Source organism: Suncus etruscus, chromosome 7 (assembly GCF_024139225.1).
Source record: "Suncus etruscus isolate mSunEtr1 chromosome 7, mSunEtr1.pri.cur, whole genome shotgun sequence".
Taxonomy (NCBI): domain Eukaryota; kingdom Metazoa; phylum Chordata; class Mammalia; order Eulipotyphla; family Soricidae; genus Suncus; species Suncus etruscus.
Genome location: NC_064854.1, coordinates 55257848 through 55278432, shown reverse-complemented (window position 1 = coordinate 55278432; position 20585 = coordinate 55257848). Strand labels below are relative to the sequence as shown.

The 20585-nt window shown below is 47.5% G+C and overlaps 2 protein-coding genes across 2 annotated transcripts; both read right to left on the bottom strand.

Moving 5' to 3' along the window:
* Window positions 1–977: 977 nt before the first annotated feature.
* LOC126013423 (torsin-1A-interacting protein 2-like) lies at window positions 978–20260 on the bottom strand. The gene is made up of 5 exons (XM_049776518.1): window positions 19942–20260; window positions 12508–12684; window positions 5822–6310; window positions 4975–5076; window positions 978–2016 (listed from the first exon to the last, which is right to left on the bottom strand). Exons 2-5 carry the CDS (start codon window positions 12539–12541, stop codon window positions 1259–1261), a joined length of 1383 nt encoding a protein of 460 aa, XP_049632475.1. The 5' UTR covers window positions 12542–12684; window positions 19942–20260; the 3' UTR covers window positions 978–1258.
* Window positions 18879–19943, bottom strand: TOR1AIP2 (torsin 1A interacting protein 2). Its single transcript, XM_049776626.1, has one exon. The coding sequence runs from the start codon at window positions 19537–19539 to the stop codon at window positions 19144–19146; it is 396 nt and encodes a 131-aa protein (XP_049632583.1). The 5' UTR covers window positions 19540–19943; the 3' UTR covers window positions 18879–19143.
* Window positions 20261–20585: the final 325 nt, after the last annotated feature.

Genomic DNA, 20585 nt, shown 5'->3' with positions numbered 1-20585 from the left:
CAGTGGTGTTTGCCTTGCAAGCAGCTGATCCAGGACCAAAGGTGGTTGGTTCGAATCCCGGTGTCCCATATGGTCCCCTGTGCCTGCCAGGAGCTATTTCTGAGCAGACAGCCAGGAATAACCCCTGAGCACCGCAGGGTGTGACCCAAAAACCAAAAAAAAAAAAAAAAAGAGTTGAAGCAACAAGACAGCAGGGAAGGCCTTGCTTTGCATGCAGCCAACCCAAGTTCAACTCTTGACATCCCATAGGGTGCCAGAGCAGCACCAGATGTAATTTTTCCCCTAAGCATTGCCAGGTCCCAAACAGAAACAGCAGTAGCCCTAAATACCACCAAGTGTGGTCCCCAAACAAAAATAGTTTACTTCTACAATAGATCTATATTCTTCTCCCTACCCCATTTCTAATCTCCTAAAGTATTTTTTTTTCCTTCTACTTTATCAGTGAATTTAAAATCAAGAGGACTATTATTCCAAATCAACCTTGGGCAAATCCCAATGTTAGTGAAAAAAAAAATCAAAAGTACTTCACCCCAAATTTGGGGAGGATTCAGCTTAAAAACTCTGGCACTCAGCATTCGAGAAACTGAAAAAGCCAACGGGATTTCTCCATTTCCTATAATTATTAAGGGTTTGACATCGTTTCCAATTATTACTCCTTGAGGGGGGCCAAAGGGTGAGGTTATTGTCTCACAACTCTGAAGCACTGGGTTCAAGCCCCAGCACTCCCCAAATAGGAAACCAACAAGTTCTTGCAGATAAGCAGCTTAGCAGCTTTTTCTCATTTAGCTCATTAACGGAAGAAAAGCAGTTTTTAAACGAAGTACTGAGAATCCTATTTCCTTATCATTTGAAAGTGCAAATTAGCACAGGCTCTATCATCCCACAACTAGGTCACTCAAATAAGTTCTGAGAAAATAGTTAAACATGTGCTACAGAAAAAAATTATTTCTCCTAAAATCACCATTGGCAGTAGGGACTCAAATTGAATTGTTTTTAATCTCAAGTCTAAACTCTCCCTTTCCCCTCAAAGGGTACTGCAGGCCCCACTGGGAAACATAACTGTGCAATGTGCAATGCTTTGGGGGTACTATTAATAAAGACCTCCCCCAGGCTGGCTAGCCAGGTAGACATTTTTTAAACCTAAGGAGATGCAAAGGCAGGAAAGGGAGGGAAATGATCAGTTTCCCAGTTGGCCTGACAGTTCTCCCTAGCTCAGAAGTCGAGCTGGCCACTTGGCCTCCTGCACCCCGCTCAGGGCCTAGCTCAGGGAAACCGGACACCCATGTTCCTCAATCCGTGATACAGGTTGCACAGGCAGGACCAGATGGGAGATGCGACTCCACAGCCCGCTCAGCTTGTCACTGTCCATGTGGTTGAAGGAACTGGGGGTGCTGGAGTTGGTAAAACGAGCCCACAGCAGATCCCGCACTTTCTCTTCCGTCTCCCGAGGGCCCAGGCTGGTCGCCAAGGTCTGGTCATCCAGTAGTACGGTGAGCACCAGGGCCACATCCTTGAAGGCCGCGTTCTCGTGATCGCAGTACTTGTAAAAGATGAGTGTAGCCCCGGCAGGCAGGGACTCGAAGCGGTGCACCACGGCTGCCTTCTGGCCGCTCTCGAAGCCTGCACTCAGTTCCAGGTCCACCCACAGCTTGACCGTGTCGCTGTCCTGTGCTGCACGGGTGGCGCCATCGATGCGGATAGCTGGCAGCTGCTGGGCTGCTGTGTAGGCGTCGGCAATGTGGCGGCTCAGGCAGCGGAGGGTCTCGTGGCCCTCTCGGGCGGCGGTGAAGAGCAGAGTAGCTGGTTCTGTGGGCTTGGAGGCATTAAGATGCTTCTGAAGGAAGCGGCGGCCTCTCTGCCACAGGAAGGGGCTCTGGCCTGGATATTTCTCCTGCAACTGGCTGAACTGCACCAAAAAGGCCTCCAGAGCTGGTTTGCTGACGGCCTGCTGGGCCGAAGACAGATAGAAGACTTTGAAGAAGAAGGCGGCTGCAACCAGAACCAGGAGGGTGAAACCTATTACAGGAGATCAAAGACAAAAATCAGGGGACAGGCACACAGCAGACCCAGGCTCCATCCCTGGCAGCCCGAAGGGTCCCCCTGAGTACCACCAGGAGTTATTCCTGAGAACAGAGCCTGGAGGAAACCCAAAGCATTGCTGAGTGTAACCTCAAAACAATAAAAACAAGAAAGACAAAATGAGAGTGACTGTACAATGTTGCTGAGAGAAGGTCATGCACCTAAATTCTTCCAACTTTCTGCCAGGAAAAGTTTTCTCTGGGCCAGATAGACAGCACAGGGGGAAGGCATTGGCCTTGCACGTGGCTGGTCAGAGTGCAATCGGCTCCCCAGAGGGCCCCTTAAGCACTACTGGATGTAAGCCCTGAACAGAGCCAGGAGTAGTGCCTGAGCACTGCCAGGTATGGCAAAACCCCCATACCCTAAAAAGATACTATTCCTCTAATTTTTAGATTGCATCAGTTGGTTATACAATATCTTGGTTAAAAGTTAAAATCTGATGATCACGGGGCCGGAGAGATAGCATGGAGGTAAGGCATTTGCCTTTCATGCAGAAGGACGGTGGTTCGAATCCCGGCATCCCATATGTACTCCGTGCCTGCCAGGGGCGATTTCTGAGCATAGAGCCAGGAATAATTCCTGAGCGCTGCCCGGTGTGACCCAAAAAACCCAAAAACAAACAAAAAAAATCTGATGATCAAAAAAAATTGTTTTATTTAGAAATGTTCTTTGACTTACATGTATTATTATATTATATTAATTATATGTTAGGTTAGGTTAGGTTACTATATTATGTATGTCAGTTTACCTCAATATGTTAAATCAATTTTGTCTCCTGAATAAATTCTTACAATAAAAAAAAAAAAAAACAAAGTTAAAATCTGGGGGCTGGAGGAATAAGAGGGCATTTGTCTAGAGGGTGGCAGACCTGAGTCAGTCCCTGGTACCCCAGATGGGCCCGTGAGCACCACCAATAGCGATTCTTTAGCATAGAGAGGTGTGATCCCCCCCAAAAAAGGTGAAATGTTGCTCTAATTGATAATAGGCTCCAGAGAGCCTTCCTGTTCCTCAAGGGCATGTCTTCCCTGAAAGGGTCAATTTTCCTAAAAGGAAAAGAGTTTTTTAAAAAAGGCACTTTGGGGCTAAAGCAATAATAGCACAGTGGGGAGGGTGTTTGCATTGCATACTGCTGACCCAGGCTTGATCCCACAACCAATAGGACTCCCCAAGCCTGTTGAATTCAGAGTATTTCCTGAGTGCAGAGCCAAGAGTAACCCATTGAGCCATGCTGATTGTATCCCAAAAACAAGAGCAAAACAAAAAAAGGCACTTGAACACTCAAAACTTTTAGTTTTACATTGTTGGGTTTTTTGGTTTTGTTTTGTTTTGTTTTGTTTTTTTGGTTTTTGGGCCACACCCGGTGATGCTCAGAAGTCACTCCTGGCTATTTGCTCAGAAATTGCTCCTGGCTTGGGGGACCATATGGGATGGTGGAAGATCGAATCCTGGTCCATCTTAGGCTAACGTGGGCACGGCAGACAACTTACCACTTGTGGCACCGCTCTAGCCCCTGGGTTTTTTTTTTTTTTTTGGGGGGGGGGTGGTCACATCTGGCAGCGCTCAGGGGTTACTACTGGCTCTACGCTCAGAAATTGATTCTGGCAGGCTTGGGGGACCATATGGGATGCTGGGATTTGAAATACCATCCTTCTGCATGCAAGGCAAACATTCTACCTTCATGCTATCTCTCTGGCCCCTTCCTGTTGTTGTTTTTTGTTTGTTTGTTTGTTTGTTTTGGGTCACACCCAGCAGCGCTCAGGGTTTACACCAGGCTTATGCTCAGAAATTGCTCCTGGCAGGCTTGGGGGACCATATGGGATGCCATATGGGATGCCATATGGTCTTCTGTGCCTAAGGCAAATGCCTTACCTTGTGATATCTCTCCGGCCCCCCTTCCTGTTGTTTTTTAAGGTTAGGAAAAGCCTTTACTTCTTAGGATTCCTCATTTGGTTCAGAGTAACCAAATCATTAGCCACAATCCCAAAGAGAAAATTCCCCTAAATCTCATCTATTCTATTTGAACATAATTACATTCATACAATAGCCAGAATCTGGCAACAACCAAATGCCCTTCAACAGATGAATGGCTAAAGAAACTGTGGTACATATACACAATGGACTATTATGCAGCTGTCAGGAGAGATGAAGTCATGAAATTTTCCTATATATAGATGGACATGAGTGAAATAAGTCAAAGGGAGATACACACAGAATAGTCTCGTTCATATGTGGGATTTAAGAAAAATATGACATTATTGTAATAATGCCCAGAGATGAGGGCCAGAAGGACCAGCTCACAATACGAAGCTCACTATGAAGAGTGGTGACTGCAGTTAGAGAAATCACTACACTAACAACTACCATGATAATGTTAATGAATGAGAGAAGTAGAATGCCTGTCTCAAATACAGGGAGGGGGTTGGGAGGAGGGTGATGGAGGGCATTGGTGGTAGGAATGTTGCACTGATGAAGGGGGGTGTACTTTTTATGACTGAAACACAACTACAATCATGTTTGTAATTACAGTGTTTAAATAAAGATGTTATTACAAAAAAAAAAAAAAACCTTACATTCAGACCTTTTTTCTAAAAGCCATATGAATATTATGTTAAAAATGCCTTAGGAGGGGCCAGAGCGATGGGACAGCAAGGAGGGTACTTGTCTGGCATATGGTCAACCTGGATTCACTCCCTGGCATGCAATAGCATCCAGTGAGTACCATCAGGAATGATCCCTTAGTGCAGAGCCAGGAGTAACCCCCAAACATTGGCAGATATGATTCAAAAGTAAAAAACCAAACAGAAGGCCCCAGAAAACTGAGTTTACCAGCTGTGCTTCTTATGGGTGTCTGACTACAAGTCCACACTGCATGTCCAAAACTGCTTTGGTTCTTACCATAGCGTAAGAGACCCTTGGTGTTCATCTTCCTCCTGGCATCCTGCCTCTCATCTTTATTCTCTTTGAATTTTAGTGGTTCTTGGTGATGACTTTCAGCTTCTGGCAAAAAAGGAAAAAAAACAAAACAAGACAATAAAACAAATCAGTATCATTCTCAGATCACACATCAATAATACCGTGCTACAGTTTCATTTGAGGATTTCCTGATGTTGTAAAATAGTCTCTCAGATCATTTGTGTTCTTTTTGCAACTTAGAAGAATCAGATGAAATGCTGAGATGGTCACTCACACCCCACTCATGGTGCTTAGAGAACTGGGTGGTGTGGGGATTGAACCAGGACTGGCTGCATGCAAGGGAGCAGCTAAACCTCTGCCCTACCATTATAGCCATGAAGAAATGTTCTGATTGGGGCTAAAGCAACAGCATAGCAGGGAAGGTGCTGGCCTCGCACAATCCCCAGCATCCCATCTGGTCCCCTGAGCACTGCCAGAAGTGATCTCCTGAGCACAGAGCCAGGAGTAAGCCCTGAACGATGATGGGTATGGTCCAAAAACCAAAAAAGAAAAAATAAATAAATAAAGTCTTAATGTTGGAGCTGGAATGATCATAGAGCAAGTAGGCCAACCCAGATTTGATCTCCAGCACTCATTAGTCCACCAAGCAACACCAGGAGAGCTAGAAGTAGGTCCAGAGCACACCAGGTGTAACTAAAAAGGAAGTCAAGTTCTTGATTCAGCTGGTCCTATCTCTTTGTCCTTGGAGAGGCCCAAAGGCCTTTAGCCTGCACTGGCGAGGTCTACCCCAGCTCGGCACTGACCGTAGGCTTCTGGTACCTTCTCTCACCTGTCTCTGGCACTGGCCGCCGCTGCCGCAGTGTCTCCTGGGTCTCAGGGCCTGAGTGGGGACCAGAGGCCTGATGGATATTCTGGGCCAAGGACACCTCTCTGGAGGGGTACCCCACTTCCTCAGTGGGTACTGCATGGCTGTTCTCTAAGAGTTCCTCTACTCTTTCCACCCCCTCTGGCTCTGAGAGCTCAGGGCCCAGATTTTCCGGCGTGAGCTGAGGTTTGCAGTGCTGGTCCACCTGGTCATCCTCGGCCTCGACCTCGGGGCTGTGCTTCAAGCACTTTCCCTCTCTTGCTCCATCTGGACTCTCTGGATCATCTTCTGGATCTGAACCTCCAGGGCCTATTTCTGTCTCTTGCTGGGGGTCTTTGGGGGCATCAGAGGAGGAGGTTGGTGGCTGAGCTTCGCCCCCACTTCCAGCCGGGTCTGTTGTCTCTTGTGCCTCTGAGTCTGTTGGTGACATGTTTTCTGAATCCTTTGGAGAGTCTGTGGAAAGAAAAGGTGAGGTTGGAATAAATGTTCCCTATTGTGAATTTTTTTTTTTTTGGGACCACACCCGGCGGTGCTCAGGAGTTACTCCTGGCTGTCTGCTCAAATAGCTCCTGGCAGGCACGGGGGATCTTATGGGACAACGGAATTTGAACCAACCACCTTAGGTCCTGGATCAGCTGCTTGCAAGGCAAACACTGCTGTGCTATCTCTCCGGGCCCTCCTATTGTGAATTTTTAACAAGAATCTTGAATATAGTAATTCTGTACATTTTTGTAGTATATAAGCAGGGGTCCTCAAACTTTTTAAACAGGGGGCCAGTTCACTGTCCCTCAGACCATTGGAGGGTCTGACTATAGTAAAAACAAAACTTATGAACGAATTCTTATGCACACTGCATATATCTTATTTTGCAATGAAGAAACAAAACAGATACAAATACATTAGATGAGGCCCGGAGAGATAGCACAGCAGCGTTTGCCTTGCAAGCAGCCAATCCAGGACCAAAGGTGGTTGGTTCGAATCCCGGTGTCCCATATGGTCCCCCGTGCCTGCCAGGAGCTATTTCTGAGCAGACAGCCAGGAGTAACCCCTGAGCACTGCTGGGTGTGGCCCAAAAACAAAAACAAAAAAAATACATTAGATGTCCTTTCTTTTTTTTTTTTTTGTTTTGTTTTGTGTTTTTGGGCCACACCCGGTAACGCTCCTGGCTATGCGCTCAGAAGTTGCTCCTGGCTTGGGGGACCATATGGGACGCGGGGGGTTCGAACTGTGGTCCGTCCAAGGCTAGCGCAGGCAAGGCAGGCACCTTACCTCTTGCGCCACCGCCCGGCCCCAGATGTCCTTTCTCTTGACTTACCCCTAAAGGTGATTTTAAAAAACAAGCCCATTTCTTTTTTTTTTTGTTTTTGTTTTTGTGTCACACCCGGCAATGCTCAGGGGTTACTCCTGGCTGTCTGCTCAGAAATAGCTCCTGGCAGGCACGGGGGACCATATGGGACACCGCGATTCAAACCAACCACCTTTGGTCCTGGATCGGCTAAAGCCGCTGTGCTATCTCTCTGGGCCCAGCCCATTTCTTATTGATACAATAAGAAATTAACAACATAGGGGGCCAGAGTAATAGCACAGCGAGGAGGGTGCTGTCTTGCTGTCTCGGTTCTATCCCCAGCATGCTGAATTGTTCCCTGAGCACTGCTAGGAGTGATTCCTGAGCGCAGTGCCAGCAGTAACCCCCAAGCACTGACAGGTGTGACCCAAAATACAAAACAGAAAAATAAAAAGTGCCCCAGCAATGGGCCTGCAGCGAAGGCCCCAGCCTTGTACATGGCCAACCTGGGTTCCATCCTAGCACTGCTAAGGGTCCCCACGCCCAACCAAGAGTGATTCCAGAGAGCACAGAGTCAGGAGTAAGCTCTGAGTATAGATGGCTGTGACCCCCAAAATAAAAGTAGTAGTAGTAGTAGTATAATGACAAGATAATACTAGTAACAGTAATAATAATAATAATGACAAGATATGGGCCGGGCGGTGGCGCTGGAGGTAAGGTGCCTGCCTTGCCTGCGCTAGCCTAGGACGGACCGCGGTTCGGTCCCCCGGCGTCCCATATGGTCCCCCAAGAAGCCAGGAGCAACTTCTGAGTGCATAGCCAGGAATAACCCCTGAGCGTCACAGGGTGTGGCCCAAAAACCAAAAAAAAAAAAAAAAATAATAATGACAAGATATAAAGGTAAATGTTAAAGGCCAGAGTGATAGGACAGTGGGCAGGGGGTTTGCCTTGTATATGACCAACTCAAGTTCATTCTTTGGCATTCCATATGGTCCCCCAAGATAAAACTAAAAATGAAAAAAATTTAATTGTCAAAGCAAAATAAAAAAATGTAAGGGGTAGTAAAGAAAAGATAACCTAATAAGAAAGACTTGAGACTCAGCAAGCAAATGTCTTGTGGAACACATTGTTTAGTACTCAAGGATCACTCCTGGGGTGGCTTGTACGACCCTATAGAGTCAAAGTTGGGCCATCTGTATGTATGGTAAATGCTTTTCCTGCTGAACCATCTCTTTGGCCTATATATCTGGTGTTGAACAAAATATTACCAAAATAATATTGAGATGAGAAAAACATGAGTGCCAGATATTTGATTTTAAGAAATTTATTTACGGGCCCGGAGAGATAGTACAGCGGCGTTTGCCTTGCAAGCAGCCGATCCAGGACCAAAGGTGGTTGGTTTGAATCCCTGTGTCCCATATGGTCCCCCAGGACCTACCTGCCAGGAGCTATTTCTGAGCAGACAGCCAGGAGTAACCCCTGAGCACTGCCGGCCCAAAAACCAAAAAAAAAAAAAAAAAGAAAAAGAAGAAAAAAGAAATTTATTTACATTTTTACACTTGCTAAATTATGGGAGATAAATTTGTTTGTTTGGTTTTGAGGCCATGCTGTGTTCAGGGCTTTCTCCTCACTCTGTACTCAGGAATCACTCCTGGATCTACTTGGGGGACTATGGTAATAGAGTAATTAATACTCTACATCAGGGGTCTCAAACTCGTGGCCCACGGGCCGTTTGCGGCCCTCTGTACAATATTTTGTGGCCTGCAGCCGGCCTTCAAATATCGCAGTATTCGCAATTATTCACTTACTGAATAATCACAATAAAAATCGCATTAGTAAGAAAAAAATCGCATTAAACATTCGCATAGGGTCCGGAGAGATAGCACAGCGGCGTGTGCCTTGCAAGCAGCCGATCCAGGACCAAAGGTGGTTGGTTCGAATCCCGGTGTCCCATATGGTCCCCTGTGCCTGCCAGGAGCTATTTCTGAGCAGACAGCCAGGAGTAACCCCTGAGCAATGCCGGGTGTGGCCCAAAAACAAAAAAACAAACAAAAAACAAACAAACAAAAAAAAAAAACATTCGCATACCCCGAGCAGTTCCGTTCGGGGTATGCAAATGTTTAATGCGATTTTTTTTGCGATTTTTTTTCTTACTAATGCGATTTTTTATTGCGAATATTCGGTAAGCGAAATCCCTTATGCGTCCCTGCCTCACCCCGACTTTGCCTCCTGTGGCCCCATGTAAATTGAGCTTGAGACCTCTGCTCTACATTAATTTTGATAGAGGTATCTCATACAGTGCTCAGGAGGCCCCAGTGGCCTGTCCTGGTAGTTCAATGCCAGAGTTCAAGTATGTAGTGCTTCTCACGCCCTGTGGTGCCTGGGATTCTGTGCCACCCTGATTACAGCTAAGGGGCCTCTTGGGCTGCGCTCAGCAATATTTAAGGGGCATGAGGTGCCACTGGTTACTCTGTAACTCCTGGACTATCTCTCCAATCCTTAGATTTAAAAAAAAAAACAACGAAGGGGGGGGGGGCGCAGAGTGAGAGTACGGCAGTAGGGTGTTTGCCTTGCACATGGCTGACCCAGAATAGATCTAGGTTCAATCCCCAGGGTCCCATATGGTCCCTAAGCCAGAAACAATTTCTGAGCACATAGCCAAGAGTAACCTCTGAGCATCACCGGGTGTGGCCCCAAAACGAACAACAACAACAAAAAACCCAGAACATTATACTTTAGTTGGAGGTGAGTATTTAGGTATCTCTGGCTAAAACAAAGTGATACCTGGACTTTATTCCAATCTGAGGGGGCGATGGATGGAGTACTGTAGAGTTGACTAGGCTGTTTGTTAAGTACATGGCACTCATTTTATCTTGACTTTCATCTGTTTGAAAACATCCAGAAGATGGGAAAAGCAAAAATAGGCTGGAGCAATTCAGCAAGGAGGACACTGGCCTTGCACATGGTTGAGGTTGACCCGGGTCCAATTCCCAGCATCCCTCTGGTCCACCAAGTCCCACTAAAGTGATCCCTGAGCACAGAGCTGGGAGTAATTCCTGAGCATCATTGGGTGTGGCCCAAAAACCAGAAAAAGAAATACAGCAGGGATGGTGAACACATGTAGGTTTGGGGGCCAGGGAACTACCATGATTTTAGATGTGGCTGTGATATTTGGATGTGCTTCTCCCCTTTTATTTGTTAAGAAATGCCAATGAGAGACTAAAAATGTGTCTGTGTCAGAACACATGGCTGGCACAGAATGTGCTGGGTTCCATCCCTAGCACCATAGATCTCCAAGCACCCTGGGTCTAACCCTGGTGGTTTCTAGCACTGCTCCCCAAGCTGTCTACACACAAAAAAAGAGAGAAATCAATTAAAGAATTCACAAATACTATTCAAATTCGCATTTCTAAACTAACTATTCAGGATTCCTTAATATTGTTTTACTTTTACACATTAAAAAAACATTCTCAAATACATATGTGATTTGGGGGCCACACGAGCTATGTTGGGAGTTGCTTCCAACATAGTTGCAGTGCCCAGAAGACCATGTTGTCCTAGGAATTGAACTTGTCCTCCTGGAAAGCAGCAATTTTATTTATATATCTATTTATTGCATGGGGGCCCACACCAAGCATCACTAAGGGGTTACTCCTGGCTCTGCACTCAGAAATCACACCTAGTAGGCTAGACCATATGGGATGCCAGGGATCGAATCTGGGTTGGCATGTGCAAGGCAAATACTCTACTGCTGTGCTAAAAGCAGTAATTTTAGTAGTCATCTATTTATTGTGCTGACAATAGAATTCAGGGCCTCACATATGCGAGACTAGCGCTTTAGAGCTGAGTTAGAATCCTGACCTCCAGGATGAAGAACCTGGTTTTCATTATTATTTTTTGGGAGGGCCAATGAATCGTGGCAAGATTCTGGGGACCCTTATGGAGTGACAGAGATTGAATCCAGGTCAGCTGCCTGCAAGGCAAGTATACCAACTACCCACTGTACTACTGCTCTGGTCCCAGGATGAAGAATTTAAATTTCATCTTTTCTATTAATCAAAGGTCTCTTATAGCACATGCTTTTCCTGGCTCTTAGAAAATGTAACTAAAAGTGCCATCCCCAGGGGGCCGGAGAGATAGCATGGAGGTAAGGCGTTTGCTTTTCATGCAGGAGGTCATCGGTTCAAATTCCGGCGCCCCATATGGTCCCCCGTGCCTGCCAGGAGCAATTTCTGAGCCTGGAGCCAGGAATAACCCGAGCACTGCCGGGTGTGACCCAAAAACCACACACACACACACACACACACACACACACACACAAAAAGTGCCATCCCCACCCCATGTTTGAAAGCTGCATCATTTCATTCCAAATTAAAAGTTCCTATAACTGAAGTCTCAAAAACAGAATTTTTTTTTCCTTTTGTTTTTGGGCCACACCTGCTGACGCTCAGTGGTTACTCCTGGTTATGCACTCAGAAACTGCTCCTGACTTGGGAGACCATATGGGACTCTGGGGGATAAAACCGCAGTCCGTCCTAGGTTAGTGCATGCAAGGCAAATGCCCTATCGCTTGCACCACCACTCCAGCTGCAAGAACAGGAATTGGGGGAGGGGGGGGAGTCACACCCGGCAGCGTTCAGGGATTACTCCTGGCTCTACACTCAGAAATTGCTTCTGGTAGACTCGGGGGACTATATGGGATGCCGGGATTTGAACCACTGTCCTTCTGCATGCAAGGCAAATGCCCTACCTTCATGCTATCTCTCCAGCCCAAGAATAGGAATTTTTTTAATTAGGCCTGGCACTACATAAAATATGGCAATATGGGGGCCGGATAGCACAGTGGTGTTTACCTTGCAAGCAGCCGATCCAGGACCTAAAGTGGTTGGTTCGAATCCCGGCGTCCCATTTGGTCCCCGTGCCTGCCAGGAGCTATTTCTGAGCAGATAGCCAGGAGTAACCCCTGAGCACTGCTGGGTGTGGCCACCCCCCCAAATAAACAAAAAACAAACAAAAAAAAATATGGCAATATGAAGGCATAAGATTAGTCACAACCAGGGGGCCAGAGAGATAGCACAGCAGTAGGGCATTTGCCTTGCACTCAGCCAACCCAAGAGGGACAGTGGTGGTTTGAATCCTGGTGAATAGTCATAGCCATTATAGTGCCTGATTTTTTACCGTGTTTTACCAGATAATCACCAATCACTGGTGTTTATTTATACCAGCAATCTTAATACCAGTTTCACAGAATAAACATGCCCTGATTTTTGGGCAAAATAATTTGGCATCAAATCAAAGACCATCAGGCAGTGAAATATATTTCCCAGGCGCAGACACAGAGCTGGGGACACCCCACTGGTCTTACCCTCCAGAGGCTCCCTAAGTTCTCTGCTGGCCATGTTTGTGTTCTAGCTCTTCAGACTTGGGGTGCTCCGAGTTTAGGCTCTACTTTTCCTTGGGCAGAGATCTCGTTCTCTTCTCGTCCCCCAGCCCAACAGATTCTTGCGTCCTGCAGACCCAGCATTAAGGCACAATACAGTAACTACAAGGAAAGGGGAAAAATATGAAATGACTTTTTATTCGCAGCATGAAGAAATGCCCATTTCCGCTTTCTTGGTGCGAGCTGTTTCTTTTCAGCAGCATTTCCTTCCTGATACTTTGCTAGAGAAGAGAAACACCAAATGAAAACAGATCTGGGCTAATCGCTGGGGTACCCCTTCCATGTTAAGATATGTAAATTTGGGCCCGGAGAGATAGCACAGCGGTGTTTGCCTTGCAAGCAGCCAATCCAGGACCAAAGGTGGTTGGTTCAAATCCCGGTGTCCCATATGGTCCCCCGTGCCTGCCAGGAGCTATTTCTGAGCAGATAGCCAGGAGTAACCCCTGAGCACTGCCGGGTGTGGCCCAAAAACCAAAAAAAAAAAAAAAGTAAATTTGGAGACAGAGAGATAGTATGAAGGTAAGGTGTTTGCCTTTCATGCAGAAGGATGGTGGTTCGAGTCCTGGTATCCCATATGGTCCCCTGTACATGCCAGGGGCGATTTCTGAGCATAGAGCCAGGAGTAACCCCTGAACACTGCTGGTTGTGACCCAAAAACCAAAAAAAAAAAAAAAAAGACATGTGAATTTGACATTGCTGTAATGGCCCCTTCCCCTGCCCTCCAATGATGTGCCAGTGTGGGTGAGACGTTGTGACAGGCACCTCATCACACTTGTTTCTCTTCACCTAACAGAGATCAATCATGGCAGCCTTCAATAAAGAGCACTTGGGGTGCTCCCTGCCCTCTGGTTTTCCTTGGTGTTGGCTCTCAACTAGCCTAATGGTGATTCTCAGCCAATCAGGCAACGGTGCCATGTAAGGACACCAGATTGGGGTGGAGTGTGGGGTTTTTGTTTTGCAGTCTGAGAATTATCCTGGCCACTCCACAACTGTTGGGGGCTTCCAAGACCATACCCAGAGATGCTCAGGGGAAGTGTCATGGGGTGTTGGAAATGGGATATAGATCAGGCACACGCTAGGCATGATTTTCTCTCAGCCCCTTTCTGGATGGTTTTTCACAGCTTCTTTTGTGAAATATGGAGGTAACTGACTTGAAACTTGCTTTGTTTATGGAGTTAATAAGTAAAAAATAACTCTTTATGAAGCAAAGACGAGAATGCCTCGTTTCTATGCATCAGGAAATGACATAACTAACAGCCTTTCACTGCATTGTATTTTATTTAGCAATGACAGCTTCACAAAGTTGTGAAGACAGCAGAAAAGCAGTTATCTGCTAGTTAAGAAACTGTAGGACCAGGGCCGGCGAGGTAGCGCTAGAGGTAAGGTGTATGCCTTGCAAGCGCTAGCCAAAGAAGGACCTCGTTTCAATCCCCTGGCATCCCATATGGTCCCCCCCAAGCCAGGGGCAGTATCTGAGCACTTCTGAGTCCTTGGCCAGGAATAAACCCTGAGCACCAAATAGGTGTGGCCCGAAAAACCAAAAAGAAAAAAGAAACTGTAGGGCCAGAGCTCATAGAAAATTTTACAAATGAACATCAGGAGTGAAGGATGGGGGAGAGGATAGGGTATATAGGTATAGGGTGAGGCTTAGGCTCTCATTCATCCAGCCTTTTATGGCTCCCTGAGCACCAGCCAGTATGGTATTCATGAACCCCAGCATATACCAGCCCCACCAATATTACACCCCAGGGGCCAAGGTGGACCCACATCACCCCAGTTGGGATCAGAAAGGGGCCCGTTCAAGGGCTCGTTCAAGCACTATCCAAGTCTCCCAACCCCACACCGCTAAAAAAGATGAATGATGTGAAGGCATTTCCATTTGGTGCTTTCCCTATGGGAAGTTGAGGAGCCTCACATGAAAACTTCAGAGGGCTGGAGTGATCGTCCAGTGGGGAGGGTGCTTGTCTGGCACTCAGCTGACCTGGGTTTAATCCCTGGCATCCCATAGGTTCCCTGAGCACTCCCAGGGTGATTCCTGAGTGCAGAGCCAGGAGTCAGCCCTGAGCACCACTAGGTGTGGACCCCAAAATCAAAACAAACAAAAGAACAGAACTGGCTGGTGTTTGTGGATCTGACACCTGCCTACACAGGCAAATGTGACTGGGGGAACATCAGGCAGTTCTGGATGGAGCCCATTTCTAGCTGAGTGCTTGGAGCATTCTGAGTGGTGCCAGGCCCATGGCTGCTACTGCCTGAGCCTTTGCTTGCTTCTGGCCCTGCTTCTTTTTTTTTTTTTTTTTTTTTGGTGGTGGGGGGGGTGATGTTTTGATACTCAGCTCTAGAAATGAGTCCTCAGCTTCATTAAGGCGAGCTGAGCCCTGCCCCAACTTCCTACTTCAAGCCGCCTTTGGCCAGAATTCCCATCATTTGGACACAACCAGTTGGAAAAATGGTGAGCAGTAGTACGAGATTCCCCCCAACCTCCACTGCATCCCCAAGGCCTCTCATCTGTCTCGAGAGACCAGGGAGAAGAGACGTCGGCAGCAGAAATCCAGGAATGTGCAGGGGCCCAGCGGGGCCCAGCTGTAGGAAGGTGTCAAGGAAAACAACAGCCAATAAGGTGTGAAGTACTCACAGTGAAGCGCTATGGCCGAGTGAAGCCTGGGAGGGTCACACAAATAGAGAGCTTGTTGGGCCCAATTCAGGCTCAAGTGTTAAGAATCTTTCAGAGCTGACTTGGAGCCCCGCTTAGGAGGGGAGAAACCACACAGGGAGCACCTTCCATTTGTTTTGGAAGCCACCTAAGCACTATATTCTGAGCAGTGAGGTGCTGACCTTCTAACCTTCCATCTTTTGTGGGGAGCACACCTGATGATGCTCAGGAACCACTCCTGAACCTGGGCTGGTCACATGCAAGGGAAATGCCCTCTGCTATTCTGTCTCTCCAGCCTATAATCTTCAATCTTGAGGCAGCATCTGGTCCCTCCCACCATATACACAAGGAAACCATGCCTAGAAGCACATAGGGCGGCAAATCAGGATCTGAACTTGGCTGGCTGAGCTCCCCAAAGCTTGGAACCAAGATGCCAAATATGCTCCTAGCATCCAGAGCTAGATGGATGGAGTCAGGGGACTCCAGAGCCCCCTGAATGTGGGTTTGCCATATCTCTGCACTAACCTTCCATTTGCTTCAAAGTATGTCATGGAAGTCCCAGGACATGCAACTTGAGTCACTCATCACTCTGAACCACCACTGCACGTCCTGTCCCATCTTAGCCTCAGCCAGAATCTCTGAGCATCTATGGATGGTCATGACTTCCCTCAGGCAGCCTCAAATCCCCTTGTGATCTCCCTCTCTTCATCTGTGCCTGCCTCAACCCTCCAAACTGAGATGTCACCACCTGGAAGGGTCACAGTCAGAGGAAAATTGGTGGAGACCCCATCTGTGTCACGGTTAGGCATGAAAGGAGGTTCAAAGGCCCCGATGACTTAGCAGCAGCAGAAAGGGACAGAAGCTTCTTTCTCCCTTGGTCACAAGTGGCTTGCAACTGTGTCCACAGGATTCCGGAGAGTTCTATGAATGGGGCTAGAGGCCACACACTGGTTTTGGGGACCTTTGCCTGCCAGATTCACTCATTTCTTACAGGTCTGTCACAGCTAGCCCTGTACCACCCCCCACCCCACCCCTGCCATCTTACAGGTATTTTCTTCCTAGCCCACTGGAAGCAGATAATATCAGCTCTTCCAGTAAATCAAGAGCCAGTAGTTAGGAACCTCCTTTGAGAAATGACAAACATTTCCCCATTCTGAGAGCCGAGAGTAAGGTGCTCTCTCGAGCCCAAATGGGTGAAACCACCACCACCACCACCACCACCACCACTACCACCACCACCACCACCATTTGCTGTGAGAATTTAAATAGATGTCGGGCTTTGAGGATGTGTAGATACAAACAAGGGAATGTTCTAAAATGACCTGCAATAGTATCCAGCTAACTGGACCCAGTAAATACAGTGTAAAGTAAGTGGCTTATCTCTGAGCCTCCAAAGTACAAATCAGATTAAAATAGGTCTTTTTGCCTATATTTGGCCCATCAGTCATTTATGTTATTTATGAGGACACACTTGGCTGTGCTCCAAAGTTAAGTAGTGGGCTTGGTAAACCATATGGGGTGCCACTTGAACCCGTTAGCCGCATATGCAGGCCAAGTGCTCTCTCTGCTGCCTGGCGCTCCGGCCCCACGATATAAATGGCCAATGAACAAAACTGTCTGGGAGGAGTCTTAGAATAGTCCTGTATCTTGCCTAAACTGAGAAAGGGAAGTTATAACCAGAAGTAACAATAAGGTTCCCCAGGCACAAACTAAACCTCTCAGTTGATATCCAAAGTAGGATGATCGTCACCAACCTGCCCCCCTTCTTTTACCATCAGAAAACTAAACCTACTTTTGGGTTGGCAAACTAGGCTCAGGGGAACCCTTGTATGATAATCTTCAGAGGTCTATTTATAAAATACAGATTCCTGGGGGCCCAGAGCAACCTAAAAACAAAAACAAAAACCAAGATAAGCATCAAACCGTCCAGAGATCAAGGCATTTGTATTGTTTGTTGAGTTTCATAGTTCGTGATGTGAAAATTGACAGAAAAAAAAAAAAAACAAACCCACAAAAATGCCCCTTCATTCAAAGGCGGGGGTGGGGGAGAGTGGGAAAGGGGGGAGTTCGTTATAGCAGCAGAACCCCTTCTACAAGGCCAGAGGTGACGCTTCTTAGGCTTCGTGCAAATACCAAAGGACCATCAATCCCAGCACTTCCCGAGAAAACTAACTCATCTCAATGCGTTTCAGCAGTGCACAGAGTTTATTCGGCAATTGTAACAGGCAAGAAATTTCCAGCGTGAGACACAGGGCAGATCTGGGGATACAGATCATACACAGACAGCTTTAGGGTTCACATCTGACAGGCGTGACTGGGTGCAGGCACCTTGCTGCCACCTTCCCCCACTGCCCTGGACTTCTGAGGAACACAAAGTTAAGTGCTCTCTGCAGGCCAGGCTAGGAGCAATCTGTGAGAGATTTTTTTTTTTTTTTGGGTTTTGGGCCACACCCGGTAACGCTCAGGGGTTACTCCTGGCTATGCGCTCAGAAGTTGCTCCTGGCTTGGGGGACCATATGGGACACCGGGGGATAGAACCGCGGTCTGTCCAAGGCTAGCGCAGGCAAGGCAGGCACCTTACCTTTAGTGCCACCGCCCAGCCCGTGAGAGATTTTTGAGTAAGATTTTCTCCACCCCACAAAAGGCCAAGAATTAAAATGGAGAGAAAATTTCAGTCTAGCTTTGTGTTGGGACTAAAAGGGCTGCAGTGAGAACTGAGGGAAGAACAGAAAGATCGGGGCTCTGTGACCACACAAGTCATCCCATCTCTTGAGGGGAATGACTGAAATGGGTCTGTAGCCTACACCCTACCTCCATTTCTCAATACTGCAATTAGCTCTGTAACTCTCATAAACCAGGCGAGGCTGGAATGAGGCCACTGCCCTGCAAAGACAGCCTGGGCTCTATTCAAGAGGAGTCAAGCACCTGAGGTCTTGGTGCTATATATGAGTCCAAGTGAGGACGTGCAGCCCCTCACTGTCCAGGAGAGGCTGCCCAAGCTCAGGAACCCCCACCCAGAGTGTGGATGGCAGCATTTCTGCAGTTTTGGTAACACTTCCGGGGGAGTGGGATTTCTCAGACAGTGACTACTTAGCAAAAATGTCACAGCCATATGGAGGATGGGCCAGAGAGAGGCCATGAGAATAAACATCATTTAGAAAGAAGTCACACATCTATTATGCTTAGATAAATCTTGTATTTACTAACAAAGAAAGAGAACATATATAACAATGTTAGGAGGGTTTGAGGTCATACCCGGCATCCAGGGGACCTTCTGTGTTGTCTGGGATTATAAAATGAACCAGGGTCAACTGTTTACAAGACAAGTGCCTTAATCCTTGTATGGTCTCTCTAGCCCCACAATGTTATTTCTTGCTAAAAGGCCAAGTAGTTTTGCTGGAATCATCTAGAACCCAGCTATTTTAAGGATGTGGCCCCCCATCAAAGTCAGGGGGCCAGAAATATCAAAACAAAGCCCCTGGGATTACTCTGCCTCATGTCAATTGGGTTGTGGCACCTCCTAGGAAGAAAAAGCTAAATGGCCAGGAGCGAATTCTAAGCGCAAAGGCAGTAGTAACCCCTGAGCGCTGTCAGGTGTGACACAAAAACCAAAAACAAAAAAACAAAACAAAAACAAAAACAAAAAAAAAATTGAAAGAAACAAAGAAAGAAAGAAAGAAAAGGCTAAATGGTCTTATACTCCAGCCTGGCTGGGACACAGCTCCAAGTCATAATGAATAAAATATGCTGGACAGAGACTGAGGGAGTCCTGCCCCACCCCACCAAACCCCAAAGGACTTGCTTTTGCAAGCAACCATTTTATCAGCTTGCTGCTGCCTCTACTACTACTACTACTACCAAAAAAAAGGTCTCTAGAAACTTCCAGAACGGTGACTATTCAAGAGAAACTATTTGCTCTGGCCGAGTTTCTTGTTCAAGGTTTTGTCCGTTCTGGTCAGGATTAGCTGCAAGGCAGGGTTCAGACCAGCAAGCCGGGAATCATGGACCCTTTTCCTCACCAGGGGTGGACCCAGCAGGAAGGGGTGGCAGGCTTTTTCAAAGGTCCACCGGGTGAGGTTCTGGGGTGCCCATTCCAGTGGGAAAGACCACGGGAGGACCAGGCTCCGGTTGGCGGGGTTATCAGGGTAGCACTCAGGGCAGTAGTCGGCCCTGTTAATACGGTCCAAAAAGACTTGGTAGCACTCGTTTTCTACCAGTTCTGTCTGGTACAGCCAGTGGCCCAGCTCTAGGCTGGGGAACCACTGCTGGCCACAGTCGGGGCAGTGGGCGTTATCGGAGAACATCGGGGCCCCAAAAGATGACACAAAAACAGAATAGGCACAGACCCCTGAGACTCAGGAAGCAGCCCCACAGCTCAGCAACGCCCCTGTCCTAGCATGACTGCTGTGCACCCCCCCTCAGATCTTCACGACCACGCGGGTCGCTAGTTCAGAATGAATTCGGTGCCCAGGTCAACGGCAGAACTCAATGCCACAGCAGGAGAGCCCCACTTCTCAGGACAAAATCAGGGAGGGGTGTAGAAGAGGGGGCTGCTCTAGTTTAAGCAAGGGGCTTTGACTCTCCTGTGGCATTAGCCGAGGGGCTGAGCAGTGACTGTGCCTGCCAGGTGAGGTCAGAGCAGCCAAGAGAGAGAGAGTCCAGAGAGTCTTGTGAGCGCTGGACACTTGTCGCCGTAATGCACGTACCCGAGTCCTCAAGGCCTCCAAACTTTCCAAGGTGCCGTGGGAGGGGGTGCAGTAGAAGGGACAAACTGAGGAGTCCTCTCAGGTGGGTCTAGGTGGGTCTTCTGTGCAGAGATTCAGGACACAGATATTTGTCACAGAAGCTGTGGGTGACGATGGCTCAGCCAGAAATGCATCACACACCTGCAAACAATAAGGCTTCAGATCATGTGGATGCTGCCATTGCTCATGATTATGACTATTAGAAACATAGAGTCAGGGGCTGGAGAGATAGCATGGAGGTGGGACATTTGCCTTGCATGCAGGAGGACAGTGGTTCAAATCCCAGCATCCCATATTGTCCCCCACACCTGCCAGGAGCGATTTCTGAGTGTAGAGTCAGAAGTAACCCCTGTGCACTGCTGGGAGTGACCCAAAAACAAAACAAAATAAAAAACAAACAAACAAAAACAGAGTTAGAGATCAATTAGTGCAGACAAGGGGATGGGAACTGGTGCCTGGGTCTCTTTTCTTTTTGTTTTGGCTGGGCTCAGGGCTGATTCCTGGCTCTATGCTCAGAAATCATTCCTGACAGGGCTCAGGGGACCATATGGGGTAATGGGAATTTAACTCAGGTTGGCCACGCACCAAGTGGCCTCCCTTCTGTA